At 33.2% G+C, this 16,236-nt stretch overlaps 1 protein-coding gene across 4 annotated transcripts in view; it reads left to right on the top strand.

Moving 5' to 3' along the window:
• Kiaa0825 (KIAA0825 ortholog) overlaps positions 1–16,236 on the top strand; it is a 372,465-nt gene that overhangs the window by 105,820 nt on the left and 250,409 nt on the right. For 3 of the 4 annotated variants that reach the window (XM_046428642.2, XM_058574629.1, XM_058574633.1), the window contains exons 9-11: positions 558–708; positions 4,959–5,149; positions 7,799–7,981. In XM_046428642.2, coding sequence (XP_046284598.1) covers positions 558–708; positions 4,959–5,149; positions 7,799–7,981 — 525 coding nt within the window. Of the gene's footprint in view, positions 1–557; positions 709–4,958; positions 5,150–7,798; positions 7,982–16,236 lie in introns of those variants that run through there. The other variant, XM_058574634.1, reaches the window with a different exon arrangement.

Below are 16,236 nucleotides of genomic sequence, written 5' to 3'. Positions count from 1 at the left end.
TCATAAGTAGTCAGATGTTGCAATTCATACTTGAATTTATAAACAAAATATGCCAGAAACACTTCATTTCTGTGGGATATTTTTAAACAGTTTATGAGATAATTGATGTCTACAAAATTGCAATTTTTAAAAAATAAAAAGAGTGTTTTTGTGGAATATGTGATAGCTTTATAAAAGTTGGTTCTGACAAGTGTATGTTGTTCTCTAGTAGTAACGATAACCTAATGCCTAAATAATACACTGATCTCTAATAATAGGCTTACAAAGAATATTTTTAGTTTTGAATGATGTATTGACAGTGCAGTTTATATCAAGTTGAAGTGCATATTTGTAGAACAACAGATGTACATTTTCAAAGGACTTGCAAAACAAAGACAAGCTTTTTTTTTTTTTCCTTTTCTTTTTGGAAAGTGAATGTGGATACAGACTTACTTCAGCATTAGGAGGAAATGAATGATTGATATCTAATAATCAAAACCACTTGTAGTACTGGAGATTGTTGCCTCCTACTGCACAGGCCTTAAATCTCTGCCTCTTTGATCATTCCCTCTGAACAGACCCATATTCCTGGTGCCTGTCCAACGATATCAGGAATTCATCAACACTCTACAGTTTCAGGTTACGGACTACTGCGTCAGAGTTTGTGCTACAAGCATTTTACAGGATGCTGAGAGCCACCACTGGGATGACTACAAAGCTTTTTATGAGGTGTGAAGTTAAGTTTACTATCCCTTCCTTTTTACACAAATATGTTTTACTGCCTACCTGCTTTCTGGCTAATTAGAAACATGAGGTTGGCATTACTAACACATGAAGGCTGTTAGGATAATATTTTTTAAATATTGAATTTGTATTTAGGAAAAACACTGTTTTTAAAAACCTGAAATAAATTAGACATCAGAACTCTCCTTCTGCTTAAAAGTAAAAATAACTTAATTTGAGCTGCAATGTTGCAGTGCTATATAAGGTGTAATATAATGAGATACAATGAAAACTCAAAAAGATAACACACAGCAAAAAGCTATAACATATTTTCTCCAAAGGAACCAGTTATGGGTATCCTTGCGTTTTTTCTTGTTATGTATTTCCATCTGTGTTTGATAAATATTTTTTATTAAGGACCTTTATTTTTATACTTATTTTTCCCTTCTCATTGTTCTTATGAGTGCACTTTAAGACCCATCTGATCATTTATAACTTACCTATTTTCATTTAGCCATGTTTTGAAACCTTAACTTTCTAGCAAATTAAAGCCTAATGATTCCCAGTGCAACCAAACCGAGGATCAATTAAAATTATTCATCTTCAAGCTTTATTAGTTTATCATCCCTTAGACCCCACATATTATACACAGATCACAATATTTGAAATTCTTTGAAATGGATTTTAGGGAAGGGTAAAACATTTATACTACCTTAATAAAAGATCATTGTGATTTAAAAAAAAATTTCAATAGCCAAATTCAACTTCATGAGCTTTTCCATTTCAACTTTTTGTCAATTTTTCAATCAAAGTTTATGGTTTTTGTTTTTCCTGATTGTTCTAGCCACTATAGGGTATTAGAAAAACAGAGTGGAGCTTTGTTCAACTGTCACTCTTGTCACCTCCCTGGCACTGCAGGTTCCTGTGGCTCCATTTATGCCTGAGTTACCATCATAAATGTTGCTACAATTCAGAGGAACAGCTAATAAGAAGCTCTATTAAAGGACTTTCCACTTTTTCTAAGGCCATTTTATCTCTTCTTTAGAGGCCCTTCCCAGATAGTTTTTCTCTTTGCAAGAGCATCCATATAGGGTTTTCCAATCCTGACATACTTCAAAAAGTAGTGGTAGCAGTGAGCAGAATGAGGGAAAAAAGTGGTATGGTACAGCTGGTAGCCTGAGATAAGAATGAATGTATTGGTCTTCCCCTCTCCTGGCAGCTCACAGCCTCCTTATTTGCCTTGAGGTAAACAGAGAGGTTGAAAATGAATCCATCTCATGTTTCAAACTATTTCAACATGTCAGGATACTAATGACAATTTTATATGATATTTGGAGAAGAACAGTTATCATCTCAGTATATGTTCAATACAGGGGTATTTTGTTTTCTCTTATACAAATTGGAACTAGAATAGTCGTACAGTGTAAATAATAAGTGGATGCATTGACAAGCTGTTATTGAAGTTACCAAGTATTTAAAAAAAAAAAAAAGAAACAACCAAATTACCATGTAAAACACTGCTCTTAGGTCTTATGACAAGGCGTTAGCCTCAAAGACAGAAGTAATGAGATAGTTACCCTGTGATTACATGGTACTGTAGCTTCCATATACTTACATGGTCAGTAGTTACAATTTAATTGCAGAGTTAGTGGTTGTTATTTTTTTCTCAGAAAAATAAAGTGATACCACTTTTCTATTTACCAAAGCTAAGATCCTTCTAAAAATAGCACAAATTTAAACTGTTTTGACATGTGGTGTACCTGACATGGTTTTATCTCGCTGGCTGCACCCCTTTCTCCTCCTCTCCCTGTTACTCCAGCTGATTTGTGAAAAAGAACTAGCTTGTTTTGGGCAGGCCTGTGTTGAGAGGAAAGGAGATGGTGCGGCCTGGCTGCAGGCGAAGGATAGGATAGAAATCTTGGAAGAACTTATCACCATGTGCAGAATGTAGTAGAGAAATAGTAAAAGATACGGAGCAATATTCACTCATGTTTTGTGATAACAAGTGAGCACTAGATCTGTTATTTCCATTTTCTAAACTGTCAGGTTGTGAAATTCAAAGAGTTAGATATCTCTTTGATGAGGTGCTGGTCAGATGGCACAGTGGGTGTTCAGATTACATGTTCAAAATTAAGCTTTTAGTAGAGTTGACGTCTGCTCAATTTCAGAAACTTGTGTTTTCCAATAGTCAAAGAATAAAGAATTGTCTGTTCAAACATAATATTGCATGGCTTCTATAATAAAGCCCAGCTGCTTGTTTCCTGGTATATAATCTAAATAAAAGCCCACATCTGTTTACATTATAGTGGGTCTGCAAAAATAACAGATGTTTACTAGCAGAATACTTTTGAAATGACAACAAATGGGGAAACAGGTCAGAAAAAATAAATGAATCACATTTAGTTTAATTGAAGTTGTATGCATTTTAAAAAGAATTGTTGAAACAAAGACCAGTTTGAATATTTTTAAGTAAACATTAAATTTCGAAAAGTATTAAAAATGAGCAAGTACTTCTTCACTTTACAAGAAGATATCTGTGTGCCCAAGTTATCTTTATTTTCCCATTTATTGCTAAAAGGAAGGCATTAAGGAAATTGGTTTTTCATATTCTGAAAATTATGAAAAATACTGTTGATCACATTTTAATCAGTCATTCATTGCCAAAGGGAAAGTTAGTATAATTGTTCATGCTAGTCACTACATCAGCTGGGCTTAGTTTTGTTTTCATTTATGTGCAACACAAAAAAGTTTAAAGGAATCAAGTTTTAACTCCTTATTTTAAAAAGAATTCTTTATTATAGGACATATCACAAATAAAACATATGAAACTGTTAATTTTGCTGCCTCAATATTAATTATATACATATGTTTTTTTTTTTTTCTTAAGCAGTTTAGATGTATGTCTCATTAGGAAGTCAGAACCAGTAGTCTAAATCCCCTTTGGTTTGAACTTGACTCTTGACAGTTTGATGCCCAAGTTACCTTCCTAAGGAAAAACAATTCTATTTATTTATAAAAGCCATTTAAAAGTCAATATATAATAACTATAAATTATTATTCACAATGACTGCAGAAGATTTTAATAACCAAAGAGACTACCAGAAGAAGAGTCTAATAATACTTAAAGACGTATCTGCTTAGGAAACCATCAATTTTTGGTATAAGAGAACAACAGCTATTTTTAGATGACTTTTTTGTTGTTGTTTTTAAATATACTGGGCAAAGCACAAATTTTATGGCAAAGAAAATTACTTAAAGCTAAAATAGGAAATTTTACCAGTTTTAAGTTTTGATATATTAACATAATAAGGATAATGTTTGAAGAATGCTTTCTACTCTTTCTTATTTCAAATAATCTTTTGATCTGATTTGAAGAAAATGAGGTCAACAACTACAAACCTCCCCCAGAGCATGATACCTAATTAATACTTGCAAATCACTTGAGGCTACCTTCTCCTTTCTGCTTGTTCCTTTTTGCCTAGGCCACTGTTGGGTCTCCCTCAGCACTCAGGGAAAAGTAAGTGCACAAAGGAAATCTGTAGAGGGATAGAAAAGAATGAGAATCTGGTCCCTTGGAAGTATAAAATGCCATAAAAATGCTAAGAAATGGTGAAACTATGTATCTAGGATTTTCAAAATCTTATAAAATTAGACCTCTGTGGTATCCATTGCTAGTATAGTACTATTATTAAAATGCCATAGGTGAAATAGCCCAATGTAATAATCTTTAGTAGTTATACATCCCACTTTGTTTCATGAATATTGATAAGATTATAGTGTGCACATTTATTTTATTCCTGTCATTTCTTACAATATGAAATCTGATTTATAAAATTAACTCAATGATGCCAATAGTTTCAGAAAAAATACCTTCATTAACAATTTAAATAGATTTCAATTTTAGAAGAATCAGTCTATTATCTTAAACTACCTAGCATAACTTGTTTAGCAACTACAAAAACTGTTTCAAAGTAAATTTTAAACCCTAGGCCGGGAGTAAGTAAATCAAGGATATGCTAGGTTAAATGCTTATGGTCTGGATTTGCACTAGGATATCTGGTCTTGTAATTGAAATAAAACATATGTTCCTTTGTCAATAAGGATGTTTAACATCTAGTCAAAAATCTTTCCTGGTCATCTAGTGTGTCAGTCTCTCCAGCTATTTCCTTTCAGCCTGAACTAATTAGGTTCATAGGAAGCAAACTGACATTTTGGAAGATGTTATTCTATTGTTTAATGTGTGCTGATTTTGCCAGGGGGAAAGATGCTCCTTCTCACTCCAGATGTGGCATTATTTCTGCTGGGCTCTTCATCATGATCTCTGGACCATTCTGCCCCCTAAGATAGCCCAGGAGATTCTGGCAGAAGTGCTAGAGAAATCGTTGAGTTTGCTGGCCTCCAGATATGCTCGGGCCCATCCCAGTTATAAGAGAACTCCACAGATAAGGTAATTGAAGTTCTGAAAACTACTGCTTTCCAAGAAAACTTTTGAGTCAGTGTAATGCAGAATATATTTCTGAATCTCATGACACACACAACACCTTGTATATTTAACATGTTCCTAACATCTGAAAGGAAATTGTTTTCAGTTCTTCTGGGGTATTTAAGTGGAAATGTGGAACTCAAATAGAAGTAACTTTGCTCTTATTTCCTCTTAAACTTGCCTATAAAACCCATTTGTTTCTAAGAAATTATTCAAGATGTCTTGTAATCTAGGACATATATAGGTATGTATATGTATACATACATATATTTATGTATACACACACACACACACACATACACACAAAAGTTAATAAGATAAAGAGAAAATTAAGGTTCTGAAATAGATAAAAAAGCAGCCAAGCTGTGATGGAGCAGTTAATTTGACTTTGAGCTTCTAGGCAATCAAGAGATTTTAGTGGTGGTCTTTTTTAAACCTTTATATATAGAAGTTTGTCTTCATTATCTGCATTGTCTAGTAATTTTTCTTCTTAATATATTTCAATTCCCTCATTCCTCTTTTCCTTTATTTTTTCTTTTCTCTTCACTATGTATTATTAAAAGCCAGTTCAAGAAAATATAGAATCCCAGAAAATGAGGAGCACCAGTCACCAGGCTTTAAATTGAAGACTGAAATATAGCACAATTCTTTGAGTTATCTAGGCAATGAATATTATACAAATGGCCTTATGTAACAACAATGATTTACATGAACAGAGACTTTTGTTTTATAAATACTTTGTCTAAGACCTGTTGTTTACATAGAATTTTTTTCCAGGAATATTTTAGAAGAAACCTATATACATCAGAAGCTTTTATTTATTTATTTATTTATTTTGGCAGGAGAATTATTTCTGATCATGTTATTGTAAAGTATATGGCAATCTTAAGGGCATTTAGGTCCTGCTACAGTGTTTCATAAACACTGTATTTTGAACAGGCTGTTTTGAATTATAGGCCAAGTGTTTAAAAAATTGAACTCTGAATAGTTGGTAAATTCCTTTTGAGAGCAAAGTATTCCTTCATTCTTTTTCTTTTTTAGTATGAAGCACATTTGACTATGAGGTGGCAAGTCATTATGAGATATTTGTAAAATGAGATTTACTGTTAGCTCATCAAACAGGTAGTATATTTAATTAATTAACTGTACCATAGAGAATTTGGTTTTTATTTTCTGGATGGTTGAATAAAAATGCTATGTAAAGCTAGATTTATTGTTTCTAGTTTTGATAAGTAAAAAATTTATTTTTATTTGAATGGTTAATCCTAAACCATCATTATTATGGAAATCAGATTATGTGATGTACATGTGTATCATGTATTAGTGACTTAATTTAGCATTTAGGGAAAGTTAATATCAACTACAATTACACCTTCTTAAAAGTTATTATTGATGTGTTTAGTATTCCAATAGTGTACGTATGTCATATAACCAAAATCATGTGTATTAACATAGAAAATTGATTATATATAATACATTTTTGGCCTAAGTATAATTTTTAAAAATCTGTAAACATATTTTTGTTATCCTTTAAAAAATTTCCATTTTGTATTGCTTCAACTCTTAATTTAAAAGCAAAAAAAGTATATTAGCTGAGGTCTGTTCAACTTAGTCATATACTTTAAAAATAAATGCCTTTAAATATTTGTCTGCATTTCTACTAAAACACCAGAAAGGGGAGGAAGGGATGGTAAGAGGACAATTAAGAGACATGGCATGCAATAGGATAGGAGGAATAACTTCTAAAGGTCTCTGGCACATTGTGATAACCATGGTTGACTACTATAACAATTAATTGACTATTTCAAAATAGCTAGGAAGATTTTGAATGCTTCTGAAAACAAAGAAATGATATATGTCTTAAGGTGATAGATATGCCAATTACCCTGATCTGATTATTGCACGTTGTATTCATGTGTAGAAATGTCACACTGTACACCATAAATATGTGTAATTATTCTGTCAATTAAAATAAATACATTAAACATTTTTTAAATTTAAAAACTTTGTGAATATGGAAACAAATAAATAGTTTTATAAATAAAATAAATGATAGAGCACATTCTCCACAAATTTATTAACACTAGAAATTTCTGAAAGGATGAGCATCTTCATTTGTGTTTCTGTTGTTATTTCTTCTTATCTCGCACTTGCTGGGAGTACATGTTACTCCACATATTATAGCCTTTTGACAGCTTAGACATGGATGGAGAGAATTGTTCTGCTATCTAATTTTCACCTACTATGTATGTATGGATAATAGCAAGTTTTTCTTTTCAGCTAGCTTCTCTTTTGCTCAGTGTAATTTAAAGGACAGTCTCTTGAGCTTCTGGAATAAAATCTTGATAATGCAAAGCAAATGTTTTATGAAAAGCATTCCTAGAATACTATTATAGACCTTAACTATCCCTAACATGATGGTATTATGGGACGTATAACACCAGAAACTCAAAAAAAGTATCTTTGATGCTTTTTGTTTTTGATCTGAAGCTCTGACATCTAACCAAAACTTTTTATTCTTACATATGCTTAGTACTAGAGATATGAAGGAAAGTATATATACCAAGCCAAAAGTTTATTTTAGTATGATTTTCCTCTTTTTCTTTCCAATAGACTTGATGTGACAACAATTTTAATCTGCACTGAGAACATGTTATGGTCGATTTGTACATCTGTACAAAACCTTGTGAATCCTCATGAGTCTAAAGATGATAAAATTTTTAAAATTCATACCCATTGTAATAATCTGTTTACAACATTAGCCATTTTGACTTCACCATTAACAGAGTTATTTAGGTAAGTATCAAATATATTTTATTTTTTAATTATGATTATATATAAAATAATGTATTTAACAAAGCTATTTTCATAGCACTTATTGAATTATGTTAAGTAGCAAGTAGAAATTTTCTGAAGTACATTTTTGATATTGTGTATTGGGCCATTCTATAAAACCAATACCAACCAACAGGGGTTTCTTGATTCTCAAACTAATTTAATCTCCCAATATGTATTGTATCTGTCTCCATTTATTGGTCAATCTCATTCAGTTGATAAGTTTCCAATGTAGTTGGAGCATTTTAAGCTTTACTTTTTGACTTATTTTAATGGGTCGATTATTTAGTCATTACTTGATATTCTGTGAAAAAGAAAATCATATCTAGTTGCTTTTGGCTCACCTTAACAATATGTTATAGTTTGGAGCTGAGGCTCAGCTGTAGCATACTTGCCTGGCATGTGTGAGGCACTGAGTTTGATTCTCAGTACCACATATAAGTAAATAAAAAAATAAAGGTCTATCAACATATAAAAAATGTTTTAATTTTACATAATTTGCTCTAATAAAAAATAAATTTTAGAAAATTGTTCTAAAATATGCCCAATTCTGAAAGAGACCTAAAGGTTGCATACTTTCAATAAATCTACTATAGAAGTGCTTTTTTCTTCCCTCTAGTACTGGGGATTGAACCCAGGGATACTCTACCACTGAGCCACATCCCCAGCCACATTTTTGCTTTATTATGAGATAGGATCTCATTAAGTTACCCAGGCTGGACTCAAGCCTCAGCCTCCTACCTCAGCCACCCATGTAGTTTGATTACAGATGTGCACTTCTATATCTGGCTAGATTTGTACTTTTAATATTAGGCTTTAGTGTCTTAAATGATAATGGCAAGTGGAAATAGAAATGAGTAATTAAATGGAAAAAACATTTAAATATTTTACTTAGCTAAACAAGATTTAGAGAAAACTTTCGAACTACTTTTAACTTCTAGTTAATTTGATTCAAGTTTGTAATATTATAGTAGAGGTTTGAGTAGATTTTACAATTAAAATATTAATATTTTATTTAATTCCTCTTCCAAAATTGTCACTTTTATAATAAAAGACTAAATAATTGTACGTTACCAGTTAGATAGTAAAAAATTTATATAATATTTCTATTTCTTAGGCTAAACAAGGTAAAGTGTTCCTTCCTATAACATTCTGGTAAGAGTGACATACAAATCTTTATTTTCAATAAATTTTAGACTTTAGTGTCAGATATTCTAAGAGTAATTAACAACTTTGATTGCAATTTTCCTATAATTTTCACCTACTCTTTCACTGTCGACAAAGCCATTGTGTACAGGTTGTTTCTTCTAGGCAATCCAGGTGGAGAACTAACTTTAAAAATGGATAATTCTTTCAGAAACGGGAAGAAACAGTGAGATAAATCTCCATAAGGTTGAGATTATATACATAATGCTTCATAATCATAAAAAGCTTAAGTCTGAGGCCCATAGTAAATCCTGGCAAACTAAACTGATTTACCATAGATGAAAAAATTGCTATGCTCTCGGTTCAATGGGTCATTTCATCTAAGAGGAAGGCCCTGTGAAAATCAGGAACAAAGTTGACAAATTTCATGGATTTGTCATGGTGAGCAATATTGAATTTCATGCTTTGTCACAGATGAATTGAAAAATTTTAACCCCCAATGCATTTGTTTTTTTTTTTGTTTTTTTTTTAATTTTTTTTTATTGTTGGTTTTTCAAAACATTACATAGTTCTTGATATATCATCTTTCACACTTTGCTTCAAGTGGGTTATGAACTCCCATTTTTAGCCCATATACAGATTGCAGAATCACATCAATTACACATCCATGGATTTACATATTGCCATACTAGTGACTGTCATGTTCTGCTACCTTTCCTATCCTCTACTATCCCCCCTCCCCTCCCCTCCCCACCCCTCTTCTCTCTCTACCCCCTCTATTGACCTTCATTTCTCCCCCTTGTATTATTTTTCCCTTTCCCCTCATTTCCTCTTGTATGTTCTTTTGTATAACCCTGAGGGTCTCCTTCCATTTCCATGCAATTTCCCTTTTCTCTCCCTTTCCCTCCCACCTCTCATCTCTGTTTAATGTTAATCTTCTTCTCATGCTCTTCGTCCCTACTCTGTTCTTAGTTACTCTCCTTATATCAAAGGAGACATTTGGCATTTGCTTTTTAGGGATTGGCTAGCTTCACTTAGCATAATCTGCTCTAGTGCCATCCATTTCCCTGCAAATTCTATGATTTTGTCATTTTTTAATGCAGAGTAATACTCCATTGTGTATAAATGCCACATTTTTTTAATCCATTCGTCTATTGAAGGGCATCTGGGTTGGTTCCAAAGTCTTGCTATTGTGAATTGAGCTGCTATGACCCCCAATGCATTTGTAAAACAAATAAATTATTATCAAAGATTGCATACTTTAATAATAATAATAATAATATAATATGTACACTCATTATTGTTAACCTAAGACCTTTTGATACATTTTCTAACAACTATGCAAGTACTCAAATCTCTGATTTGTGCATCAGATACTACACTGTAATCTCATTCAGCAAATTTAAATTGCTAATTTCAATCAGGATTATATTTATAACATTTTATATCAACCATTGCCTCTGGATTTTTCTAATGTGAAACATAGAAAGCTATATTGCTTTCAAAAATCTAGATGCACTTTAATTCCTTTTAAATATTCGTTTATTCCAAAAAATCCTTTCATATGAATTTAAATTGTTTTTCTAGAATATTCTAATCTTTGATATATATTTTGCTTTTTGTTGACAGAGGAAATCTGTCAACAAACTGCATTCAGAAGCATCCTCCCATGCATATCCACATAGCCAGTTAGTGGTTTCCTTGCTGCACTTGCTTGCATAGACTGTTAGTTTTAGCTTGTATATAGCAAGTTAAATATTAATTCCTAGAGGGATTTGGGGGTGTGACTCAGTGGTATATCCAAGGTCATGAGTTCAATTTCCAGCACTCACACCCCAAATTAATTCCTGAAGTTCTAGGTAAATGCAATTTGATTTCAATTCAATCGTGTTGCCTCTATGATTAAGCACAAGGGATATAAGAGTAAGAAAGATATAATATCTCTCCTTAGTAATTTAGCAAAGTCTGATAAAATTTTTAATGTTAAAATTAAATAAATTTTTATATTTCTGAAATATTTTGATGTATCATATCAGAAATCCTGAAAGTTGTTTATTCCAACATTAAATAACACAGAAGAGTAAGATTCCAGTAAAAGTCCCAAACTACCAGTCAAAGGCTCAGCTCATCAGAAGTACGTTAGGATATTGCTCAATTAGCCAAGGAATAGTAGACTCATCTTGTCTTACCCGTGGAAGCACTTATAAGATTTTACATCAATGAATTCCAAGGTATTTCAATGCCATGTCCATAACTCAATTTCAAATTAATATTAGGTCTTTTGAGATTATGGTCTTAAACTTTGTTTTGTTACATTTTGCTTTGCAACTAATTCACTGTCCCTCAAAAACCAAAATATTTTAGGCTAAAACTTTGTTTTTCATATCTCAAGAATGACCGATATCATTTGGAAAACAGGAAGTTCCTCAACTGTGAAGCATGAAGTATGATTATGTAAAATGTTGAGCACATCATCTTATGACCCAGCAATGGAAATGCGTCTTCACAAAGATTCATAGAAGCATTTTTCATGATAGCACAAAGTAGAAGCAAACCAAATACCCATGAACTGGTAAATGGATAAAGAAAATGTGGCATATGCATTCAGTGCAATATTATTCAGCAATAAAAAAGCAGGATTATTAATATGTGCTTTACTAGGAATGAACCTTAAAAACATTACGCTATGTGAAAAAAGCCTGACACAAGAGAACCCTTACTGTTTGGGTATGTTTATTAGAAAAATTCAGAAGAGGCATATCCATAGAGAAAGAAAACAGATCACTGGTTGCTAGGAGCTGAGGGAAAAGGAAAATGGAGAGTGACTGCTAATGAGCATAAAGCTTCTTTTAGGGATAAGAAAAAAAATTAAAATTAGATAGTGATGTAGTTATGCAGCTGTGATTACAGTAGGGACCATTTAATTGTATACTTTGAATATATTAATTTTTAGGCATGTGAATTATATGTCTTAATAAAGCAGTTAAAATTTATATAGATTTAATGGAAATAAAATTTTTAAAATATTAAAAATAGTCTGTCAGAAAGCAAAATAGTCCATTAAATGATATTTCTTTCCATTTTTGTTTAGAAGGAGGAAAGTCCTTTTATTTGCCTCCCTTTAAATATTATTTTTAAGCAGAAATAACTTTTTTAAAAAAACACATAAAATCAAAAAGCTTTATATGTGGTCCTAATATGTAAAACACTGAGAAAGGACCAGTCGTTAATTTTGGAGTTGATTTGCACCTTAGCCTTTTACTGGTTGGTTCCTGCTGTACCCTGAGGTCCAGTCTTATTTTCTCTCCACCATTGTCCTGTTCTCCCCCTTCCCCAGTGGCTGTGTGCTCTTCATAGATGGCCCCTCAAATTCATCTTCCATTCCACTAAGCATGTTCTGGCAATACCTTCCATTTATTCTTTCTTTTTTCTTCCCTACCACATATTTACTGTGGCTCAACAATAGACCAAGCAGCACTGTGCCATTGTCTAATTTAAAAGTCATCATTTTCTAACCTCAGAGAGTGATTTTTGTTATGAAAAATTCAAGCTAGGGATCATGAGAAATGTAGGGAACCATAATTTACTCCAATCTTACCAGATATCTCTCAGTGACATTTAAGCAACAAATTTATGGCCCCTGAGGTAGCACTTTTTGTTTGTTTGTTTGTTTTTTGTTTTTAAAGCAAAGAAGTGACTTAGGATTCTGTTTAAATCTTAAAGTAGATTGAATTTGATTATTTCTACATATTCATAATGGCTTTTTATTTTAGGGCTATCAAAAAGACTTACATATCCTCAATTTTTGGTGCTTTCTCCTACCAATTCTCCTTCTAAGGTTGTAGTCTTCTCTTGGTATTTTTTCTTATCACCCAGTAACTTTGATATGCACAGATGAAACAAGAAACCCACCCCTCACACCTCTACCGCCCCTAGAGCTTATATCCTTGGGCTACTTAATTCCTTCATGGGGGCTTATTCCATTAACCTCATAGGAGAACCAATTCTCTTGGGAGGGCAGCCAAGAGTGGCACAAGAAAGGCATAAAACCCAGCTAACTCTTTTTAGCTTTTAGTTGTTCTCACTTTTGATATGCCTTGGATTTATTTCATCCCAGCAGCTGGCTACATAAGCTCAAGAAGCTAATCAGTTTTGTTAAGGGAAAAGTAGCATACATCAGAAACAACAACAACAACAAAAGGAATCTAAAATAGAAAGTGAGGCAGCACTATGGTATGGTCAGCCAGAGGCAGGTGGTGTTAATGAGAGGGAAAGTGTATGGCTCACTAATGTTGGAGAAAGGACAAAGGCAAGAAATTTCCCAAATTCACTTTTTTTCCCCCTAAGCTAAATCTATTTTACAGCCTGATTTAGGAATGAGAAGAAATGTATTTTGCTTCAACCTATAGACAATTACTTATTTTTAAAGTATTTAAATTTGCTATATCAAAATTCCTTTATGTGCTTGTGGAAAATATAATGCTATGGCTCATACAATTGTTATTTTTTGCTATGAATTATTCAGAGCATCCTCTCTTTTAACTGTATACCAAAACATCATTAGAGGTTATCTAATAGCTAGCTCATAATTTCATTCCCCCATTGAGGCTTCTGGGCCAATTTTCACCCTGTTATACTCTCCAGAATAATGAAACTAATTTGGGATCTTGCTGTGGAATTAAATGCTCATACAGATCCCTCCCCCTCTGAGACCATAAACATCTGCCATAATATCTCTTATAGCCAAATAACCTTACTATTACCAGTATGACTGAGCAACTGTCAGTGGAGTAAAGAGTTTAGGTTCTGGTTCTGGCAGAAATGTCCTTGTAAAAGTCTTAGAAATTTTGGCACCAATTAACCATTCCATTATTTTTAGATCCTACATTATTTTTTCTAGTCTTCAGTATAAAACTGTAACTAGGCAACCATTTAGTCTATTAGAAATTCCATGTCAGTTTTCAGATAGTCATAAAACCTTCTTAAGAACTACTTACAACTGTTATACTGAGCCCTTGTCCTATATCAGGCACTTGGCTAAATCTTTCATATGCATTATCTCACCAACTCCTCACACTGACCCAATCCCTCTTTTGCAAATAAGAAAACTGAAACTAAATAAATTGCTGAACACCATATCTCCAATAAAAAGCATACCCAAGATGCAAACTGAGGCTGTCTGGCTCCATTGCTCCTATATGTACCCATACACTATCTACAAATAACCTTCAGTGTCCCTATCCTTGGGGTATGGAGCAGATGAAAAATAACAACAACAAAACAATAATAATGATAAATGTTAAAGGATTAGAAGTACAGTCCGAGGGAGAAACAAAGCACAGGAGGTGAAGAGAAGGGATATGTTTTAGACACAGTGGTCAGAGGAGACTTAAGAGAAGGTTCTGAGGTGGAGCAATCTGTGGAGCTAGCTGACTATGACACAGAGAGCATTCTAGATAAGGTATTCTGGGAGAAATGTCCACATAATCGGAAAAATAGGTATTTATGCAAAGGGCTCAAAGAATTTGGCGTAGGCCATGATACTAAGTGTCTTTGTTCATCTCCTTCTGTCCTTTCTGCTATGCTCATTCATCATTCATCTCTTGACCCATCTGTTACCCTCAGTCTTTCACATCTTTTGAGACTGCATTTCTCTCCAGACCCTTTCTGCATCTCTTCTGCTTCCTCCTAACAGCATTCTCCTCTTCCTAGTGTACCAGCTGTTGCACATCCCTTCCCTGCACCCACACTTAGTGGCCTATCTGGACTCTGATACACTGCTAGAGAATGTCACTCAGCAATCCTTTTGTGCCTACTTACAACCCAACCCCATCCTTTGTTCACTCTCTGGGCAACTCCTTCTTCCATCCTTCTCTCCTTTGGCCAACCCCTGAACTTGCACCATCTTACTGTTTGTTAGCAGATGGCTTCGCCCCTGTACTTCTCTAAGAGAATTCAGACCATCATGAATACAGTTTAGCTCCTCACATCCATTGTTTTTTTTTTTTAAATTGTGATAGTGGATATTGAACCTGGGGCATCATACATCCTAGGCAAGAATTATGCCACAGAGCTACATCTCCATCTCACATTCATTCCTTTTTTAATTTTTAAGATTGCTCACTCCATTCTTCTATCCTTATTCGCCTCCCAACCCCTTGACTGCTTTCTGATCAATGTTGTCTCTTTTCCCAACTATAGAAAATCTTTTCACCTGAGCTCTTGATAACATTTACCTTGTATTCCATGTCCTTAGTCTTTTAAAATGTTTTTTTCCTTGCTTTATCATTATGTTTTGTTCCTAAAACAGTTCACATTGTCTCCTCTTTTGTACCTACCATTCACTCAACATACTCAGTTTGACTTCTGGCTGTCATCATGCTAAACAAACAGAAGCAAGATCATCTACATGTACCCAGTTGCTAAACTGAAGTAGGTTCTTTCTTTGTTTTATGCTCTCTGCAGTTTTTGGCACTATTATCCTTTTTCTTGCTTTCCCTAGCATAATTTTTTCCTGGCTATTTGCTTACTTCTCTCATTGTTCCTTCTTGGTTTCATTTGAGATGTTCTTTTTCTCATCTCACTCTTTAAATGTTGATGTGTTCCAGACATCTGTCTTTGAAAATCTTTTCCTATTACATTCTTTCTTTGGTTGAATTCATTCATTCACATGACTTCACCATTATGTGATGACTTCTACATCAAGATATTCAAACTGAATAGCTCTTGTATATGCTAGACCAGTAAATCCAAGTTACTATTGGATGGCTGTCTTTGGGTATATTTCCAGTATATGCAGCCCCCTCAACATATCTCAAATTAGGTAAACTGCCTGTGAGATAATCTAGGCTACTCCCTTTCCCTTAACTTTTACTTTCTATCTTCACTTTCCTGCCATCCCCACCCTATGGTCATTAGGAGATGGATATTGTTCATTCTATTAAGTTAACTTTATATATATATATATATATATATATATATATATATATATATATATATATATATATATATTTGCCTATTACTTACTATGCCCTCTGTCTCTTACTTGATCTAAGCTGTTTTTCTCTTCT

The sequence above is a fragment of the Marmota monax genome, unplaced genomic scaffold (assembly GCF_021218885.2).
Source record: "Marmota monax isolate L192 unplaced genomic scaffold, Marmota_monax_Labrador192_F-V1.1 WCK01_AAM20220418_F8-fsc00018, whole genome shotgun sequence".
Lineage (NCBI taxonomy): Eukaryota > Metazoa > Chordata > Mammalia > Rodentia > Sciuridae > Marmota > Marmota monax.
The sequence above is the reverse complement of the archived record's forward strand: the minus strand, read 5'-3'. Positions and strand labels throughout refer to the sequence as shown.